We start from the raw sequence: 15,396 nt of genomic DNA on the forward strand, positions 1-15,396 counted from the left end.
TAAGCTCCCATTGTTCGGTCCCAACTCCTGCCAACCTAGCAGTTCAAAAGCACGTCAAGTGCAAGTAGATAAATAGGTACCGCTCCAGTGGAAAGGTAAATGGCATTTCTGTGCACCGCTCTGGTTCGCCAGAAACAGCTTAGTCATGCTGGCCACATGACCCGGAAGCTGTACGCCGGCTCCCTCGGCCAATAAGTGAGTGCCGCAACCCCAGAGTCGTCCGCGACTGGACCTAATGGTCAGGGGTCCCTTTACTTTTACCTTTATAATAAAACCAGGAACAAGACTTGGCCTTTTACAATGTACATGTCCCTTGTTTTACCAAAATTACACTGTACATTCTAGGAACGTTGATGGAGGTGAACCACACACACACACACACACACACACACACACACACACACACACACACAACCACCCTGCGAGCTATTTTCCTTGTGTTGGAATCATGGAATTCAGGGTGTGGCTTCTGGTTGTGTCCCGGAGAAAGAGAGTGGAAAAGGTAGCCTGAAGAAGAATGCTGCTGCTGCAAAATCTCCTATTATTTTATATTTCCATCTTGCTGGTTCAGTGTTCCCTTTCCTTTGTCCCATTGAGATCTTTCAGACTCACTGCAGATCGTTTCGTGTCAAGGATGAACAGAGTGGGTGGATACAGATGTAGATACAGACACAGAGGGCCATTATCATCTGGTAACTTACCATGGTGTACATCTCATTTGGCATACTGGTTGTCAAAACCACCCTTTGGTGACCTTCCTACCCTATGGTAGCTTGGTCACCTCTCTCATCCTTCCAAGTGCTAAGGAATTAATCTTTGCCACCCATAAAATGGAAATGTATAGTAATAGAGGGGGACGCGGGTGGAGCTGTGGTGTAAACCACTGAGCCTTGGGCTTGCCGATCGGAAGGTCTGCGGATCGAATCCCCACGACGGGGTGAGCTCCCGTTGTTCAGTCCCAGCTCCTGTCAACCTAGCAGTTCGAAAGCACATCAAAGTGCAGTAGATAAATAGGTACCACTCCGCCGGGAAGGTAAACGGTGTTTCCGTGCGCTGCTCTGGTTTCGCCAGAAGCGGCTTAGTCATGGTGGCCACATGACCTGGAAAACTGTCTGCGGACAAACATCGGCTCCCTCGGCCAGTAAAGCGAGATGAGCGCCACAACCCCAGAGTCATCTGGGGCTGGACTTAACTGTCAGGCATCCTTTACCTTTACCTTTTTACAGTAATAGAAATAGCCATTTCTACCCCACCCTTAAAACTTTCCTAAATGCAACTTACCACACAAAATATTGTTGCCTCTGTGTTGTTTGGCTGAGTTCAGATTTTATATTTTGCAACACGATTGCAGGCCAGAGATCAAATGGCTGTACTGTACTTGTTGTTGGCAGTTTCATTTATCTTGCAGGACAATCCATATCTCTTGTTTCATCACTGCCTGGTGCAGAGTGATGAAACAGTCAAGCCACATCTTCCGCTCTTGTCCAGTGCAGAAGACAACAGCTAGAGGCAAACTGCTGCATCAACCTGGAGAGGGCACACGAATCAGGCCCCAGTCGTGCCTGATGCCATCAAGTGACAGCAGTGGGGCTGACTCAGCATTTAGTGGATCCCAGGCATGTTCAGACCCTCTCCTCCCATGGAATGCCCTATTTTGGGGCTTCCTGTGAGCTAACATGAGCAGCGATCTTCCTGCCTGCCTGTTGGTCAGGTGGAACGAGATGCTCCACATTTGTCGAGGACACTAGCATCACTTTGTGGGTGGAGCTGAGCAGAGGGACACTCCCCTCAATTTAATATCCAGCAAGCCCTGCTGTAACGGGTGTTGGAACCTAGATTGTGAATTTTTGATGTCTTTATATTTGTAGCATTTTTTTGGGGGGGGTATACTTTTCCGATAGGCCGTTAAGGAGTGCCTTAAATAAATAAAAATGCAGCAAAGCATGAACACACAAAGCAAAATTGAACACAGCAAAGTATAGGAGGCTGTGTGCCCTACTTTACAGAGGACTGTTTCCTATCTGACAGTGTCTTCTATCGGAAGGGCTGTCTGGTCTGCGCCCAGTTCAAATATAAAGAACCACATGCAGGAAGAAGCAAGTTGTTCATCAACAGCTAGCTGCCGAAGGGCAGACAGGGCAGACACACAAGACCACAGTATTCCCCACTCTGATGAGATGTACTGAATTTCTATGTAAATGACGGCAACTATTTCTAAAATTGCATCTATGCATATCAATTAGCACATGAAAATCTTAGGCAAACCTCATTTTTTGGTGATGTGACTCTTCTTCTTTTTTGGTGACGCTTATGTGGTCAGTCTAGGCAAAGTCTATTTAAAAAGCAGCATAAAATCTCAGCAGAGATTTAAAAAACCCACATAAACGGGCCTAGAAGGACAAAATTGGCTTCACATGGCAGCAAAATGTAGTTGCCAAGCAAGCCCCATCTATGGGGTGAGCAGTCCATCTATGCTTTAGTTGAGATTCCGGCATTGCAGAATGACCCTCCAGATCCCTTTGAACTCTACAATTCTATTATTCTAAGAACCTTTTCTCTGGTAGGCTCCTGTTACAACTCAGAAGGTGGGGGGCACTCAAAGGAGGGCATCTGTTCGAGATCTCAGTGTATAAGCAGGCACATGTGGAGACAGGGAGTCCTTCTAGCACCATAGTCCCAAACTGTGATGGGCTTTATAGGTTGAAAGTCTCCATAAGCATCTGGTTGGTCACTGAGAACAGGATACAGGACCAGTGTTGGGCCTCTGGGCTGACCAAGCAAGGCTCTCTGTACGTTTTCATGTTTTCAGGTTGAATTTTGACTGGAAATTAGAGAGCAATGGTGTGAAAAATAGTAGACAGTAGCTCTGCTCTGAAAATATTCATGGTTGCTAAAATACACTTGATATTTTGGAATATGTGTGCAAACCCCATTAAATTGTTTTTATATGAACTGCTTAGACATTTCTATTTTTTAAAGCAATTTAATAAATAAATTATATGGAACTGGACACAGGCATAGAATTGCAATTGGCAAGCACAATCGCAGGCATGCTTACTTCAAGCCAAATCCCACTATGTTAAATGAGACTTACTGGCACCCTAGTTTAGCCCAAGGAGAAGAACTCAAAGTGCTTACTTGTAATGGGGACAAAATCCATGTCTTCTGGTAGCAGCACTTTTGTCTTTTACAACACCAAATAAATTTTAGTCTACTATTTTGTGCTTATTTTTTATAAAATTTTTAAATTAATTTTGATGTATGTAGTCTTGTTGTTTGAGTTGTATTTTAATCAGTTGTTTATATTTGGTGTTAGCCGCTCTGAGCCTGGCTTTGGCTGGGGAGGGCGGGGTATAAATAAAATTATTATTATTATTATTATTATTATATACAGTATTATTCATACAACATCAGTGTAACAGTTTAGCTCAAAGTAAGTACAATTTGCATGGGTCAGGGCATGCATATAAAACTATTTATTGAACCTGCATCAAATGCATGGATAATAACCTTTGTTATTAGGGTTTCAAGTAACATGGCTCAGAGTCAATAAGCTTGGGAACAGCAAAGATTTGAGAACAGAAATTTTAAATGCACCTATTTTCTTCCGCAAGAGAACATGTAAACAACAAAGGCAGAAAAGTTTGAATGTTCAACATACCATTTTAATAAAAATACTTTTAAAATACAGAGTCTTTGTTCAGAATCTTTGGCATAGCTTAGAACATAGCATTTAGGTCTCAAAGTGGAATCATACAGAGTATTTGCTGTATTTATGAATTGCATATATCAGAATTTCAGTGATTTTCATTTAAGTTCAAAATCTAGAAAACAAACCCCACTCATTTAAATTGTCATTGGCCTCCCTCTAGAGATTCTCAGGCACCCAAAAATTATTTCATGCTAGTATTTCCATGCACAGAAACTGCACAAGTTGGGAATGTAGGCCAAATATCTAAAACCATACACACCCCTCTTTGGAAAGAAATCTGGGGAGATCAGAAGTGGAGAGTACCCACTTCTATGTGGAATGCTTTACTACTGTCTTAGGCACAACAGGATTCTGCTTCAGGTCCTTGTGGAGAAGGCAGTTCAGTGGCTCCTCCCTTCAAGAAACCTTTGTGGACTTGTATGCATGGCACAGCCCTACAGAGCAACGAGCAGGTGATTGGCTGAAGCATCCTCCTTCTTTAAAACAAAAGCTTGGCAAAAATATGGAGACCATAAAAATAAAGCTTCGAGGCAATTCATTACAATACAATTTACATAAAAAACACAATATGTACAGCAAAAGAGTTTCATTAAATAAAAGTGAGATTTTCTACCCAAGTTAACACCTTGTTTCAAACAGTTAATTTTGGAGTAGCCTTTCTCCCTTCCTTTTGATTCTTAGGGGTTTGCATAGTAGGCAAGTACTTAGTTCCCTTGCGCAGCAGTATTGTGTAAATCTGCATGCAAAATTCTGTGGATCCTGAACTGTGTCCACATCTGCAGAAGAGAACCTCATAAAATCCCAAGAGTTACACTATGATCAAGAAAATGCCACATAAATGTAAGCCACCACCCCGAGGCAATAAGAGGGCAATCTTCAGCAAAGCCCTTTAGGGGCGGTGTGATCTGTTACCCCAGTTGAGAACCCAATATCCCACATATGCAAAATATAGGGCTACTGTATGAGCTTCTCAATTCACTGGATCGAAAGGGAGCAGTTGCCTGCATTCCTCCATGGGCATCTTGGAACATGCTTATATGGCTGAGCACCGCGTTGTCAGGGGTTCCTGTGCCTGAACTGGGATTCTCATTATTTGAGTCTGAGATTAGCCTGAGACTAATGAACTCCTAAGGAATAGGTCTTCAGACATGGAAGGGAGGAGGGAAGTGCAGCATTGATCCCTGCATTTGGCAATAATTAAGAGTTGCTATATACATTAGCTGAGGCCCTTGCCTGACCAGTATGGATTCCCTACCTGCTGCTTTTGAGACTCCAACTCCAACTGTGGCCCAAGTCCCTAGATCCCATTAAGGACCAAGGGGACCCAGACGGACCCAATCTGGCCTTGAGCTGTGCACTTAGTGCACTGGAAGCCACTGGATCTGAGAGACTACATGTATTGGGGGTTTAGGGATGCTGGTAGGTTTATACTAAGTAGACTTGATTGATTCTAGAACATGTTTGCAGAAGCTGTGGTCCTACAGACAGTGCTGGACTCCATCAGTCCCAACTAGAATGACCAATGGTCAGAAATGATGGGAGCTGTAGACTAGTGCAGCAACAGCTGGAGGGCCAGATGTTCATCACCTGTGTTTTATAGGGTGCTAGCTGTTGCTGAAAGAGAAGACTTAAATTAGGATTCAGGTGAAGAATTTTTTCAGGAGTAACAAACAATATTCTGGATGCATTCATAATTCTGAGAGTGAGCTGTATAGTATAACATGCATAAAATAGGCCGGGTATTAGCTGTCAAAGAAATTGGGTAATACTATAGATACTGTTTTAGTTGATACAGTGCATAGTGACTTCTTGTAGTTAGGATTCATTGTAGTAATACATGTCTAGGCAGGCATATGTGATGTGGTCATGTATGTCCCCATGACACATCAGTGGGAACCAGACAATGATAGTACCATTATAATAGAGTGATGTCAAATGCAGCCTGTTATTTTTCGTTTAGAAAATGGGATCATTTTTTTCTTAACAATTTTTCCCCATTCCCAAAGCAAGCTTTGTTCCCAGAAAAGTGCAACCCCGACGGAAGAAGCCGGGGTGTGTGTGTGCCAGCCTTTTAAACAGTAGTAATTTGGAATGAATTATTCAGCAAGGAGATTTAACATTGTTTAAGACTAGAGTAGCGTTAGTTCCCAGATGTTCACTCTTGGACAAGGCGTATGTCGACTGATGCAAAGCACCTTCCTATGCTGTGATATAACGGTGCAATGAAAACATCTGTCACGCTCTTCCATACGGCTTGCACAGAGGGCAAAGCCATGAGACAAGACTTTGTGAAAGGAACCACAATCCTAGAAAAGAGAAGAAAAAGAGAAAGTTTAAATGAAGGACACTTTCTGAAACACCAGCCATTAAGTTCTGCCATTCTCATGGTTTGTTAAATAAAAAAAATTAGAATTACTGTTGTTTTGCACAAAATTTATCCAACGCCTTTGCTCTGGGTATGGTTTGACAAATCCTGGGCATGGCTGAATTCTAGCACTCCAACATAAAGATGGATTTACAGAGAAAAGACAAATGCCTACAACATCTTCATAGCCCCCAAATTTTCTGCTTTGCAGTTCCTTGCTACTGATCTTTACTCAGAAGTAACGCATAGGTAACACATAGGCAAATACTCAACAGGACATGTAATGTGCTTCTTGAAATTTCCTCCTTGATTTAAGTCTACAGCCAAAAGGAAAGGAGAAAGATCCATTCAAAGCAACAGAGGAATGTGGAGAGGCAACCTTCCTTTTAACAAGCCTGCAAACAGCTCACTCAACTGGTGGTTGGTACTGGCACAGATTCAGAGTGTTCTTTCATACCTAACAGATAGTGTAACTATGGCCACCAATGTAACTAAACCTGCCAGAGGGGAAAGGTTCAAGGAATGCTAAAACAGTAACAGTAGCAGTTAATTTTTTTCTTTTTAAAGTATGCTATTGTATCCTGCCCCATCCCAATTATTTTGATTCCTTTAAAAACAAAACAAAGCTGTAATTCTGTTCCCAATGTACCGTAATAAGGCTTGTCTGTGGATGGGGAGAGGTGCAAATTTTAGACCACAGAGAGGTAAAACATCCTGCCCTCCAACGTGGGTCTGCAACTCAACTGCTTCTCTAGTCACAGAGAGTTCTGGGTGCTGAAGGAATGCGAGGTCAAGCTCTTGTGCAAATTTTTGGCATGCTAACACTGCAACAACTCCTCTCTATTGGCACTTCAGCTATGCTTCCCTATGGAGGGTTTCCAAAACGCTTCTCCACACAGGAGAATGTTGTTCCTCCCAACGTACATCGTTCTGAGGCAGGTTAATAACAGGGTCTCCTTTTCCAGGCCGAAGAAACAAAATATTGTGGCTGGAATTAACTGCCTCTTATGGAACTGGCCGAGACCAGGGTATCTAGCAATCTCCCCCACAGTGGAGTTGCTTTGGCTCTTTCCCAAAGGGCACTGGGAGTGTTCGAGAGGAATTCACTACCCTGCCCTCAAAACAAGCAAGAATTACACGCTCCCAAACCAAAGGGATTCCACAGGAAAAAAGAACAATGGCCCGACATTTCCACCCACCTGACTCCACCTTTAGGATTTTTTTATTTTTTATTTACAAGCACAGCTGAGAGTACATTCTTCAGGGGCGTTGTAGGGTGAAAACCAGGAAGACATTAAGTAACACTGTTATGAAAAAAATAATAAACTATCTAAGTCTTTTCTCTTTTAGCTTTTCAGATGTTTGAACTGTATATCAAATGCACCAAAGAACCCAAAAAAAATGTATTCCAATTTGCCTGTGCATCAAAGTCATCTTCAGAAGCCTTCGTCCAGGTGTTCCCACCATCTGGTGGCAACCACAGACAGAGCCTTCTCGGTGGTGGCCCGTCCACCTGTGGAATTTTCTCCTTAGGGAGGCCTTGCTGGCACCAACCTCATTTTGGCACCAGGCAAGGATTCTCAGAGGGCGCTTCAAGCCTGTTGCTATTTGGGAGCAGGAGTCAATCACATACCAGCAAATTCGGGTTGCACAATGGTAGTTGATTGGCAGGCCTTGTGCAACACATCTGCTTCCCCAGAAGATCAGACTTTTTGCAATAAGGCAAGTGATGGGAACACACCCTGGAAAGTGTGGGGTAACCTCCCCTCAAGCAAATCAGCACAAATTATCAGTAAATAGCCAACATTCTCTAATCTCCCTGCATACAAATCAGGATGATTGATCCATACACAAGCCATCTGAAAGGCATAGCTGCCAAGTTCTCCCTTTTTTTTAAGGGAAATTCCCTTATGCTGAATAGGCTTCCTCGTGAGAAAAGGGAAAACTTGGCAGCTATGCTGAAAGGTTTTTCAATGTATTTTAAGGTGTTTAACAATAAAATGAAATAATGCTTGTTTAATTTTTGTCGCTTTGTAATAAAAGCCAAATTTGATCCTGGCAAGGAATTTGGGCCTATTACCAATCACTACATTGAAGCAAACTTTTTAATATATATAAATTGCTCTCAGCCGATATTAGCCTTCTGTAGGGAAGGGGGAAATTGCCTCCTGGCCTCACCCTGTACCAATCCACACACATCTCTAGCTCCACATATTAGGCAAAGGTTGAGCCTTGTGTCTTCAGGGCTCCTGATCCTTCAGAGAAGTACAAGTATGGCCTTCACTCCTCCTTCAGAGCATCATCCAATGTGGAGTGGTTGGTAGAAAGAGCAACTGCAGGGCCTACTTGTCAGCCCTTGTGGAGTTTTCAGGGATCAAAAGAGAAGCAGGAAGCCACTCACCCCAAAACAAATTGCCTGTGACCCTGGGTTCAGCCCAATTTCCTCCCATTTATTGGATGATTCCCCCTATTGGATAAACCCAAATTCATAGGGGGGGAGTGTAATCATTGGCGGTGTTTTGAGGGTAATGTCATGCCGACGACACAAATTAAATGGGAAGACAAATAGCGGCAAGCACACAGTAAACTCTGGTGTGGACAAGTCCTGGGTTTCAAGTCTCCACTCAGCCACCAAGTTCCCTGCATAGCTGCCAAGTTTTCCCTTTTCTCACGAGGAAGCCTATTCAGCATAAGGGAATTTCCCTTAAAAAAAAGGGAGAACTTGGCAGCTATGGTTCCCTGGGTGACCTTGAGCCAGTCACTGCCTCTCAGTCTAATCCACTTCACTGGGTTGTTGTTAGGATAAAGTGGGAAAGGGGAGTTTCAAGCATACAAGTTGGGTTAAACACTGCCATTTGACCAGGGCTGTGTTGACACATTCAACCAAGTGAATAGCAAACTTCTCCAACATAGTCAATATAGTTGGGTACCCAGTTATGGCTAGGTGGGTGGGTGGGAGGTGACCTTTTGAAATGAAACTGAGTACCGTAAGATTTCAAATATGCGCTTTTAAAATATTATGTTTCAATTGTCTCTTCAGCAGCACCAAAGTGACTGAGCATCTGCAATGGGATGGTTTCTCTCTCAAGGGTATAGGTTTTCATTTAGCAAATACTTGGCACATGCAACAGATGCCCTTTCATACAATTTTGCTCAAAGCTTTCATTTCTGATAGTTGTTAACCCTGACCCAAAGCCTTTCTCTTACAAAATACGGACGATACGTGCCCCGAATTCTTTCTGTCAAATGCGGATTACTGTGAACAAGAGCATCAATGTGAATTTATGCACACACACCCCGTTGTAATATCGCACTCTTGATTCCTTTCTCAGTGTGGGGAGACACATAAAACAGTGATCGACTTCAAAGAGGGTTACAACTAGAAAATGTAGTCCCAATTATGTGCAGCGGGAGCTGTACTTCAGTGGTAGAGCACACACATTACTTGCAGAAGTCCCCAATGTTCATTTCCAGCTTCTCCAGTTAAAGCAGGCCGGGGAACCCTTTCCTACAAAGGGCTGTTGAGCCATGGGAAAAGTCAACTCATTGTAGGCGGAGCCAGAACCAAAAGTGGGTGGAGCCAGCATTGCCAACCTCTCTCTTTCTCTTTGCCCTCTACTCCTCCCCAATCTATCTCTGTGCCACCCCATCTCTTTGAGCTGTACAAAATGGCAAGGGCTGCCAGTGGGCCACAGGTTCCCCGTTGCAGTGTGAAAGGATCAGGTGGAACATGATGGGAAAGAGGCCTGCCTGAGACCCTGGACAGCGGCTGCCAGTCAGAGTAGATGACAGAGGGCTCAATGGGCCGAGCACTTTGATTCAGTGCAATCCTGTTTAATATGTCCACAAGGTCCATAAAAAAATAAATAAAACGATACATTTCAACAAATAATCAAGCAAGGAACTAGGTCAGCATGGGACAGGCCACAGCTCAGCCAGGATGCTCTCAGTTTTCTTTAGCTATTGTGGTGCTTTTGCATGTACCAGACATGCTGAGTTAGCTTAGTTAGCACCCTGCAACCAATGCTGCAAGCTAAAACCTTTAAAGCCTAAATGGCCTCAGTCCAGTATACCTGAAGGAGCATCTCCACGCCCATCGTTCAGTCTGGACACTGAGGTCGAGCTCCAAGGTTCCCTCACGGCGGGAAGTGAGGTTACAGGGAACCAGGCAAAGGGCCTTCTTAGTAGTGGCGCCCCCCCTGCGGAACGCCCTCCCGTCAGATGTCAAAAAGAACAACAACTACCAGACTTTCAGAAGACACCCGAAGGCAGCCCTGTTTAGGGAAGCTTTTAATGTTTGATGGACTACTGTATTTTAATATTTTGTTGGAAGCCGCCCAGAGTGGCTGGGGAAACCCAGCCAGATGGGTGGGGTATAAATAAATAAATAAATAAATAAATAAATAAATAAAAACAGAGTCATGGAATCAAGATGGGTAGCACAGCACAAATTCTGAGACAGCAGCTCAAAAATCTGGAATGACAAATACCTAGCACAGAGGTGGTGGGGAACCTCAGATGCAGGAATTTGACACAGCCCCTCGGATCTCTCTACATGACACTCAGAACTGAGCATTTTTTGCCTGGCCGGAATGTGTCCTGGAACTCTGATAATGCCTCTTCATATGAAGTACTGTACTTCCTGTTTCACCTTCTGTTTTTTTTTCTGGCACTTCAGTTATTGATGAGACTGGCACAGACACACACTTAAGCTCCCTTGTGCCCATGGCAAGGAGATGTATCAGCGTTCCACCTTCCCTGCCACCCACAGCAGTGGAGGAGCAGCCCAGGAAGCGTTCGGACAGGTAGGCAGGCTCCTAGCCACTCCAAGCCAGAATGGAGAGGCTGATGCTTTTAATGTGCACATTACTGCCTCACATATACATATCTATTTGCAGGATTGGGGCTCACATGCATAACAAGCACTGTAGCACCCCAACCTGTCGGGCCTGCGTCAGAATCAACCTTACCTGACGGCTCCAGGCAAGTTATCTCTTTGCCTCAGAAGCCCATCTGTAAAATGGGAAGAACAGTGACCTTCTTAACAGAGGTACTGTGATGCAAGGATTAGGCATGTGTGGTAGGATGCAGAATTCCGCTGACATCCCATTATGTGCAAGAACACAGGGCTGGTTCACATGTGCCTGCTCACCACTGCAGCTGAAACAATCTGTATGTGTGAATGGCCATCAAAGATAGAACATGTCGCCTGCTGTCACATCAAAGGCAATGCTTTTTAGTGGGTTCAAGTCTGCACATTTTTGCCATCAGGTGCAGAAATAAAACATTGTGAATGGATGGGCCTGGCCTTACTTCTGAGCAAGCTCAACTCCAGTCATGGTGCAAAGGAAAGGAGGACTTTAAAAATGCAATCTTCTGCACACATTTAAGTTCCCATTGGATTCAGAAACTGTCAGAATGCAACCCAAAACTAAAATAAAATAATTAACAGTGGCCCTAAAATTACCAGCTGAAGAGGTGGCTGGGGCAGGACTCCTGGGAGAAGCATGAAGGACGGTTCTTCATAATTCCCAAAGTCCACCGTGTTCTTTCTATATGGCATATAGGTGATAATGTTAAAATGTCAGCAGGTAGAAGAAGCAGAGTTCTTACCAGATGTGCAGACAGCTGAGCACAGCAAAGAGGACCCCTGCCACAAAGGCCAAGGGGACCGCAAGGAAGAGCGTCAGGATCTTATAGATCAGGTATTTGCTGAGCTCGAAGAGTGCGTGGCTGCAGATCCAGACTTTGTCGAAGGAGTGCGTGGACGCCGGCTCCGCAATCACATCCGCAAATCCCAGCTGGAACGAGAGACACAACAAGCAGGCAGCGACATAAGCCCCTGTTTTGAAACGCAACAAGGACAGCTATGCAAAGGGAGGGGGGAGAGACGAGTGGGCAACCAACACAAAGCTAAACTGCTGCTTTTGTTACAGTTCTGAAAGAATCCTGCTGAATCAAACAGGCACACGCTTTTGACTCAAATGTCCTGAAATGGATCTAGAGTTCTGTTGTTGTTTTTTTAAAATGCACCGCAGAGAACGTGGAAATGCAATTCCGATCCGTTTTAAGTCGATCGGCACAAGTACCAACGAATAATAATAATAGGACCACCACAAGACATGCTACCCCTCCAACTTCCGGAAAGAGAAAATCAAAAGTGCGGTGACTTGTAACTCTTTGGCTGGGTTGAAATCGCCTTAAATGGAATCAACGGTCAATGTCCCAGGGAGGGAGCCCCGATCGCTGCAATGCAAAGCAGCGGCAGGAACAGGTGGAGGAGCGACACGGTAACGTGTGGATGCGTAAAGCAAACCCGAGTCAGGCGGCCTCGCTCACCTTCAGATGCGTGTTAATCCCGCGCGGGTCCCTGTCCGGGGTTTTCTCCAGGCTCTTTTCCGCGTCCGACAGAGCGGGGCTGCTGCTTCGGTTGAAGCCGTATTCATCCATGAAGATCTTGGTGTCTGCTTTCTCTTTCTCCAGCCCCATCGTCGCTGGGGCAGCCTGGGTCCCGAAGGTCTTCCTGGGCTGCGGCTGGGGAGCTCCCCCCTCCTCCCCACCTCTCCACGTCCCCCTCTTTCCCCCACCCTTGGGTGCTCGTGGATCGCGCCGCTGGGTGGAGTGGGCAAAGCCCGAGACCACGCCCCGGAGAAGCCCACGGCAAGCTGCGCCGTCGCTCCTGTAGTGTAAACCACCAGCGAGGCTGCAATGGGCTGGGCAAAAAAAAAGCAGCGCTTAGCGGTTGACACTGGAAAGCGGCCGATGGTGCCCGCCTGGCTCCCGCGCATGCTCAGACCCGACACTCTCCTCTGAGGCAACATTTGGGAGAAGCCAGGCGGCCACCTCGAGCGACCTTCCTCGGGGCCTCGTTTGCAAAGGGAGACTTGGCCAACGCCAAAGGGGCGAGCGAGCGCGCTCTTTCTCCTCCCGCCAGAAGTAGCGCCCCTCTTTTCATCGCTGGACCCCTGTGGTTACTCCTGAGGGAAAGCACATTTGTTTTTCACAGACCAATTAGACCTGAATAATCACACACACTGGGAATTTTAAACCAGGCTGAAATATTAGGTAATGCTTCTTTTGACGTTAACTCCATCAGAATCAATGGGGCTTACTTCAGAGAAAATGGGTTTATTTTCACCATGAACACCTCCTATGTTCTCTTATAATGGCAATGGCGCCCACCTGAGAGATGCCGGAACTGAGTTCCAGAAAGTTCCGGCTGGAAAAAAAGAGAGCCCTGCAGTTGGCCATGGGCTGGAAACAGCCTTGGTCGCCCTGGTGGAAGATGTAACACAGGGAAATAGAGGGAGCAGAGTGGCAGCCCTGTTGCTTCTCCTGGACATCTCAGCACTTCCTTCTGACTGGTGCAAGCTGTCAGTGTGCAAGTCCAGTTTGGGAGGAGAGCTATGGCAGGTTGAGGTGATAGTACCAAGTCAGGTAAAAGGTAAAGGTAAAGGACCTCTGGATGGTTAAGTCCAGTTAAAGGTGACTATGGGGTTGCAGCGCTCATTTTGCTTTCAGGTTGAGGAAGCCGGCGTTTGTCCACAGACAGCTTTCTGAGTCATGTGGCCAGCATGACTATATCGCTTCTAGCACAACGGAACACCGTGAGGGAAAGCACGGCGCACGGAAACACCATTTACCTTCTTGCCACAGCGATGCCTAATTATCTACTTGCACTGGCATGCTTTCGAACTGCTAGGTTGGCAGGAGCTGGGACAGAGCAATGGGAGCTCACCCCATCGCACAGATTCGAACTGGCAACCTTCTGATCTGCAAACCCAAGAGGTTTAGACCACAGTGCCACCCACTCCCAAGTCAAAGTACCAAGTACTGCCCATGGCAGTAATCGTTAGCTGCAAGCAAAGTTTCATAACGATAGCCAGGTTTGCCATAACTCAGGCCAATATGTAGTTCCCTTTCTAGTCTATAGCTCCACAAGATTAGAATTCTGGAATACTAGGCTAATAATAATAATAATAATAATAATAATAATAATAATAATATGCAAAAGGGTATTCCCTTGTGCATGCTCATAACTCAAACATTTACTGGCTGAAGGAACAGGAGGCTACATGTCTACAGCCATTGTACTTTTCTCAATTTGGACACAAACCCACCATGACTATGGAAAAGAAAACCTTACAGCCGCTCTCTAATTGTGGCGACGTGTGACCAAAGATGCAGATAACCAGCTACAGATTCACTCTTAAAAACATGGGATCAAGCAGCAGCTGTACCACTACACCTGGTAAGTGCAAAAACAACAACACCCCAAACCCTTGTGTTGGGAACAAGGGGTCGGCTGCAGTGGTTTTACAGAATTTTTTAAATCTATGCTTCTCTGTGGCAAGATCTTATGATCCTGAAAAGGCAGCACCAAGATCATTTAAACATATAAATAACTTCCATGGACTAAAGCCCGCGGCTTCATCATACAAGACATGTTATTCTTCATTGGCTCGTGGGAAAAGAAACAGAAAAATGGAGCCAGAGGAGTGTAAATGCTTCTTATCATGTATATATTAGTAAATGCTGTAAGGAAAACACTCTGAATGTGCTCAGAAGCACTCTTTCTTAGGTTCGAGGCTGAGCTGTGGCACTGAAAACAGGCCCAGCAGCTTACCTTTGGCAGACTCCAGCTCATATGAAGCCCTGCACCTACCAGCTAGCCGCTTGGGTGCCCAGTGCGATGTGCGTGTCCTGCAGCTGGGGGCGGAGCTAGCAGCCCATGGGGCAGGGCAAGCTGCCCATGAGGGCATGGCAAGCCAAGACAGGACTGCATGGAGCCTCTCCGCAGCCTCCCCCTCAGCTGTAGGGTGGCTGAGGCGGTGGGCAGACACAAGCTCTGCACTGCTTGAAAAAGCATGGAGCTTGCAGGCTGCCTGCCTGCCGCCTCCCCCTGGGATGGACATGTGGCTCAGGCATGCTGCAGGCCCCATGGTGTGGCACCCAGGAAGGGGGGGGGTGCACGGTAGGTGTGGGAGTTATTTTTTCAAAATAAATATGAGCCCAATTTTTATATATTTATTTTAAAAACACCTATTTTTTGCCATTTTGTCACCCCCTCAGTGATGACTCCTGGGGCGGACCACACCCCGCTTCCTACACCATTGGCACCTGCTTGAAAAGTGAGTGGCAACAAATCTTTGTACGAATTTACTTTTAAGAAGTAAATGTGCTTAGAAGTGCATTACTCTTCTGTCTTGATGGCCTCAGTTTGCGCAGCTGCTTAATTTTTTTCTTGACGTGCCTGAAACAGATGGAAGTTAAGAAGGTGATGCAGATGGAAATAAAAGCAGCCTCGTGAAGATGCATG

At 45.5% G+C, this 15,396-nt stretch overlaps 1 protein-coding gene across 1 annotated transcript; it reads right to left on the bottom strand.

Moving 5' to 3' along the window:
- Positions 1–3,643: 3,643 nt before the first annotated feature.
- On the bottom strand, positions 3,644–12,771 carry CAV2 (caveolin 2). Its single transcript, XM_035126825.2, has 3 exons — positions 12,417–12,771; positions 11,691–11,878; positions 3,644–6,018 (listed from the first exon to the last, which is right to left on the bottom strand). Exons 1-3 carry the CDS (start codon positions 12,564–12,566, stop codon positions 5,868–5,870), a joined length of 489 nt encoding a protein of 162 aa, XP_034982716.1. The 5' UTR covers positions 12,567–12,771; the 3' UTR covers positions 3,644–5,867.
- Positions 12,772–15,396: the final 2,625 nt, after the last annotated feature.

This window comes from Zootoca vivipara, chromosome 10 (genome assembly GCF_963506605.1).
Source record: "Zootoca vivipara chromosome 10, rZooViv1.1, whole genome shotgun sequence".
NCBI lineage: Eukaryota > Metazoa > Chordata > Lepidosauria > Squamata > Lacertidae > Zootoca > Zootoca vivipara.